Source organism: Melospiza georgiana, chromosome 1 (assembly GCF_028018845.1).
Source record: "Melospiza georgiana isolate bMelGeo1 chromosome 1, bMelGeo1.pri, whole genome shotgun sequence".
Taxonomy (NCBI): Eukaryota; Metazoa; Chordata; class Aves; order Passeriformes; family Passerellidae; genus Melospiza; species Melospiza georgiana.
The window spans coordinates 92939133-92945132 of NC_080430.1; the positions used below are offsets into that span (position 1 = coordinate 92939133).

The 6000-nt window shown below is 39.1% G+C and overlaps 1 protein-coding gene across 1 annotated transcript in view; it reads left to right on the forward strand.

Annotated features, from left to right (window-relative positions):
• The window catches only part of GALNT12 (polypeptide N-acetylgalactosaminyltransferase 12), a 47443-nt gene extending 42319 nt beyond the window's left edge, over positions 1 to 5124 (forward strand). Inside the window, exons 9-10 of the mRNA XM_058030568.1 lie at positions 795 to 950; positions 3430 to 5124. Of these exons, the coding sequence (XP_057886551.1) occupies positions 795 to 950; positions 3430 to 3567 (294 nt within the window). The 3' untranslated portion in view covers positions 3568 to 5124. The remainder of the gene's footprint in view (positions 1 to 794; positions 951 to 3429) is intronic.
• Positions 5125 to 6000: the final 876 nt, after the last annotated feature.

Below are 6000 nucleotides of genomic sequence, written 5' to 3' on the forward strand. Positions count from 1 at the left end.
CCGTGCACTATAGTCATCTAAATTTTTTATAAGCTTGCTAAATACAAACAACTCTCCAACTCTGCCACTCTTTAATGAAGTCCAAAAGTTGGCAAATGTTCATGATAAGTATACAATTTTAAGGAAGTCTTCAACCATAACTGCTACAGAAGCCAGGAGTTTCAGAGCATGTTCATAACATTTCTGTAGAATATCGTGCAACAAGTAAAGACAGTAAATTGTCTTTAATGAAGTTTTTTCGTGTTTAAAAGCAGCTGTACCTGTTTTGCTTCAAATAATATCTTAAAACTTTATAGAACAAAATGTTCATCACCATGCATCCCTAGTGGTGGAAATGGCCATTATGACTGGAAATGAACCTGGACCAAACTGCATTTGAACAATGCAGTGAGCAACTCCTTAGTTAAAAGTAATATTACTTTGTGATGACTGAATTAAGAAGGCATAATGTCAGGCCAGAAACTGTTTTCCATCCAATTTTTAAGGGGGGCCTAGAATGTGAAAGTTAAATATTGCAGTTGAAATTTGGAAATTCTTTAATACTGGAACGCCTGTTTTCCAGGACATTTAAGTGCTACAAGTATAAAGCAGTGCTGTGATGAGATTGATTTTCTGTAAAATAGTAAGCAGTAGAAGTTAAGGACTCTTGAATATTTCTGGCAAAATTTCCCTTCACAGCAGCAACTTTTATTCGTGAACCTAATTATAGTCTCTTAGTATATGCTTCTTTCTAAACACTCTCTGTGTGCATGTGAAATGACTGCTGTCCTTTGTTTCTTCCCTTGGGTTTGTAGTTTTTCGAGTACACATCCCACAATGAAATACGCTACAACACGCGACAGCCGGAAGTCTGCGCAGCCGTTGATTCAGGGACTGACTACCTGACGATGTACTTGTGTCAAGAAAATGCCCACAGTGTTCCTGAAAACCAGAAGTTTATTTTCAGAGAGGTAAGTATGCCTGTTTGGGTTCGGGTTTGCTCTTTTTTGCGAGTGGGTGGAAGGAGAATTGTTGAATTTTTGAATTTTTTATCTTACTGCATACACATTGTGCAGGCCACAACACTGGCACAGGTCTCTGGGAGAAATAGACTATCCTGGCTTTCAACATCTGAACACAGAAACAGGGTAGTGAGCAAAGAGCATTCCAGTCATAAAGAGCAGGAAGATTAGAGGAAGGAAAGCACCCTTGTTAACATCAAGGAGGTTGGCAACATTCTCTCTTGCATGTCACCCTTGCTGTTTTCTCCTGAGATTGAGGTGCTTCAATATAACCCTTTCCCAGCCAGTCATATGGCTGGCTTACTTCTCTCTTTTCATTGACTTATTTCCCAATATTTATATTCCCATTTATCCCCAATACTTCACACATCACCATTACTTTGTGCTCTTTCCTGCTTTTAAGCAGCTGCCTCTACATGATATTAGAAAAGTTTGTGTTTAGTAGTTTTGAATCTGTAAAGAAGCTCCTGGATGCCTGAGAGAAAATAAGCTGGGTGAAAAATGATGGCCTTGGTCAGGTTCTGGAGTGTTGTTATTTGGCTAATGGAAAAGGTCACATAATATATCAAAATGGTATATTTACATAATGTGTCTGCATAATGCATCGAATCCCTACAGGCTCCATGGCTGACAAATGTCACACTTCGATACTACCAGCAGTGATAGGTAGCAGGGTAAACTCTAAAAAAATAAGATGGAAGTTACTGTCTGTTCCCTAAATCTAGTCCAGACTGAAGCTCATAGTGATATTACTAAATAAAAATGTTTAAAAGGTTGACTTTATAAATTATGTTTCATTTTTAATGTCATCTTTTAACAAAATTGCTCAGTCATATTGCATGAATCCCTAAGATGGTGTATATTGAAGGATCTTCAGTCACTTCAAGAAGTAATCAAGAGAACTGAACTTTTCAAATTGAAAAAATTAAAAATTGAAAAAAATTATGGAATGTATCTGTTTCCACTGTAACCATTAATTTCATCATCTGAGACTTTAGGAATTACTTTAAATGTTCTTTCTCATGATCACTTTGTGTGTGTGTGATTTGAATGTACTGCTCTGCTCCAGTTCCTTTTCTGCTGCTGCACTAAATCAAAAGCACCAGTCTCCACCTTTCAAGGCGAGTGATGGGTGAGGTGTCAGCACCACATTTCTTTTGCTTTGTGCATAGTACTGTCAGGCAGCTGTCCTTATGGATGGAGCATAATCAAAGATTTGAACAGCCTTCCCAGCAGCTTGGCAAGAATTGAGTTCTTGCGGACACTGAGTCCAAAATGAGTGAGATGGATACTGATTAATCTGCTCTAAAGCTTGAATTATTGTGATGGAAGCAGGAAAGTAATTCTGCAGCTGAATCTTTCAGCAAGTCTGTGAGCAAGCACACGCTGCTGGGCATCAGGAGCTGCAGCTCAGGATGCAGTTAAATGCAACATTCCTGATGGGGGAAGGAGCAGACTTCCACAGGAGTTGGGGCTATGGACAGAAACAAGGCATTGGCATTTTCCTTTCAAAGCTACCAGGGGCCTTGGGAATTGCTGCACCCAGGCCAAGGGGATGGCCTCAGAGCAGGGCAGTCCTCCACGGCTGCTGCGCTGCCCTTTTGCAGCTTGCTGTCCTAGCTGACAGCACTCCTGGATTGGAAGGAGAGACTTGATCTGGAGATAAATGTAAAAAAAGGGCCTGAGATCTCAAAATGTGTTCTTTAGGGAATTTGACTGTGGATGCCTGTTAGACCTTACACTTCTGAGGCAGCTTTCCTTTCAGCAAAGCAAGTGAACTCCACACACATCTGCAGGAAAGGGGCACACTTAGATATTTTTACTTTTTCCATCAAAAATATACCCTACGAAGAGACAGGAAAATTTCTTGCTAAAATATTTCCAACATTTATGCTTGATGAGCAATATTTACCTTTTACTCACAAGATGTGCAATAAATTTATACATTTGGGGGTAATGCTTGTGCTTAGCTTAGTTCTTTTCTGCCATATTCTGGTCCAGTTACAAAAGGCAATGAAAACAAATGTTAGCACATCCTTTACAGGCTGAGATGCCACTTCATGAGTCACTCTAAAGCAATGCTGATGTCAGTTTATGTAAGTTTAAAAGCGGAATCTTTTGATAAAGTTTCAGACATCCTCAAGTTAGGCTTTACTGCACAAACCCATTGGAAGAAAGAAGCTTCTCCTTCCCACAATCCCTCCTTCCAATCCCTTTTTCCCAGTTGCTGAGCCCCAAAATGTTCAAGGTTGCTTTACTGCCCAAAATCCATTCCTCGCACAATCCCAAGACATGCCACAAGATGGCCGCCACTGAAGAATATGTGGGATATTCATTTGTTGCAAATGATTTCTGTTACTTCAAAATACAGTGGTATGTCTGAAATTTTTGAGACCTGAAAAGCTAACTTTATTTCTGGCTTTTGTAGGATGGTACCTTGTTTCACCCACAAACCCAGCGGTGCTTACAAGCCGAGGCAAACGCTTACAATGGGAACCCAGCACCACTGCTACGACCTTGCACCAACTCGGACTATCAAAAATGGTTCTTCAAAGAAAGAAGTTGATCCAGATGTTGTCTAGGATATAGCTGAATACAAAATAATGTGCTCTTTCTAGTCAGCAGTTAGTCAGCCTTTTGAAAAGCTCATAAGTGATATATTTTTGTATGGAAAGAACTGTAATTAGTTGACAAGCCTTGGATCTCGTTTCCTGGAGCTTTAGAAGGCACTAAGTACTGAGAGCTTCATAAAGTGCCACAGAATTTGCTCCTTTTTATTTGGCAGCTACATAACTGCTTCTGAAGTGTCTTAGGTTCTTTTCATAAGTGACATTTTTTTAATCTACTGTATGGAAGTAAGGCAGTCACAAAAATTGCACTAATGTTAATCTGCCAATAACTTAAAATGTTTATTTTTCTACTAAAACATTCTCACGTTGGATTTTTTACAGATAGTAGTTAATAATTGTTCTTGTCTTTTAAATACCAAGAAGGTAAATGTAGGCCATATTCTGCCCTAAGTGACTACCAGAAAGCCCTCACTTAGGACAGTGTGGGTTTACACATAAAGGCAGAGTATGACTGCATGGTTTTGCACAAATAACAATCTAGTTGCATACAAATTGCACATGCTTGACAATACCATACCTTAACTGATCTGACAATTTTAGATGTTCATGGCACTTGAAAAGTTTCTAATCATGCTTAAGATGGTTTGGGAGTAAAATGGGGATTTTCTCATCTTTCTTAAAGGCAGAAGGCAGCAATATTTAAAGGTGATGCTTTGGGAAAACCTATTTAGATTCATATGGGCCCAGCTATGTGGCTGTGTCCTAGAATCCACAAACAACTTTAATGTTATATGGATTTTCAATGTGCATAAAACTTTCAAGATAAGACCTATCAACAATTCTTTTGTAAAAATTTGAAAATTACAGTTAGAGAAAATGAGTCTTAACATTTAAGAGTTTAAATGATTAATGGAAAAACGATTATATTTTTAAAACAGTTTTGCAACTGATTTCTGTGAAATTCAGCTAATATTAATACAAAAAATTATTGTCTTTGAGGTATAACTTGCATTTTGTCTGGGAGCTCCTTTTAGATGAGTTGACCCTGCTTGTGGTCCTGTGTAATCTGCAGCAGTACAGGATGGTTTGTGCCCTGGTGTGTGGGATCTGCCTTGCCCAGTCAGACAAGGAGTGTGTAGCAATGTGTCTGGCCATTGACCATCAGCATTACCATGTTGATTAGAAGGGTTTCAGCTCATAAGAGGAGTTTCTTTCCCTGTCAGATGAAGGAATGCTTATGTGTAGAAGGATGAAAAAATGTCAACCTTTTTCCCCCCAGAACTCTGGGCATCTGTTTTGATTAGTTAGGTATGTGTTTTGTTATTTGCTTTTGTTCATGTTTTCTATAAAAAATGTACAGCCTTTCCTTTGAATCCTCATAAGCTCATGCCATTTTGGCATACCTATTTATATGATTGATGTGGGAGGAGAATTTCTGCTTTTAGGAGATACATGTATACATGTTCTTCCAAGGTCTTTCTTACCCATGTAGACAGAAGGTTTTTGTGAGCACCTTTGAAATTTTGTCTCTGTGGGCTAGACTGATGAAACTGATGTTAGAATTAATAAAATATTTTGTGATTCAGCAGAGTGGGAAATGTCTTATCCACTATTTTTTTTTCTTGTGGTCAGAAATTTTGCTGATCTCTTCATCATTTTGCTGATCTCTTCATCATTTTGCTGATCTCTTAGGCCCAGATCCCTATAGCACTTGGGAGAAGATAGCTTCATTTTATGGTGCCTCAGGTTCTTTATCCTGAACTCAGTAGTTCTTCTGTTCACCTGGTAGCAGCAGTGGTTTATACTTTGTGGAGCCACAAATCAAAAGTGAGTGGCTGCATGAGAGAACAGCAAGGATTTTCTACCAATTTCTGCTTTGCCTTCTTGACTGCTGATTGAACCATGTTAGTTGCTGATAAAAGCCCAGCTACCAGAATCACAGCCAAAGCTCTCACTGGCCTCCATTCTCAGTGAGGTTTTCTTAGTCTTGGGATTTCAAGATTTCATCATCAGATGGTGGTATGCAAGTGAAACTTAGTAAGTGGAAATTATTTCCTATACATCTTCTCACTTTGCCCTTGTTTAGAGGGAAGTATTGATGTTTTTGGCTTCCTGCAGCTAAGATGTTTTCACATATGCCAGCAAACCTGCCAGCCTGGCTTGCATATTTGCTAGACAAACACACTTGAGTTCAAAAGCAAACATCGAACATTAGCAATGCCACCAGCTTGCTCCCTCTGTGTTGGCCTACTAGTTCCTCCACTTACCATTTTTTATTCCTTGACAGCCTTTTCTTCTTCTCAGCTCACTGGAGTTGAGAAGAATTAATGCCTGGCTTCAGGTTTGGAGGGTGAAGGACTCCATCAAGCATCTGAGTCATGAAGAACATCTTCAGACTTCCTTTAACATCTCCAGACTTCCTTTTGCAG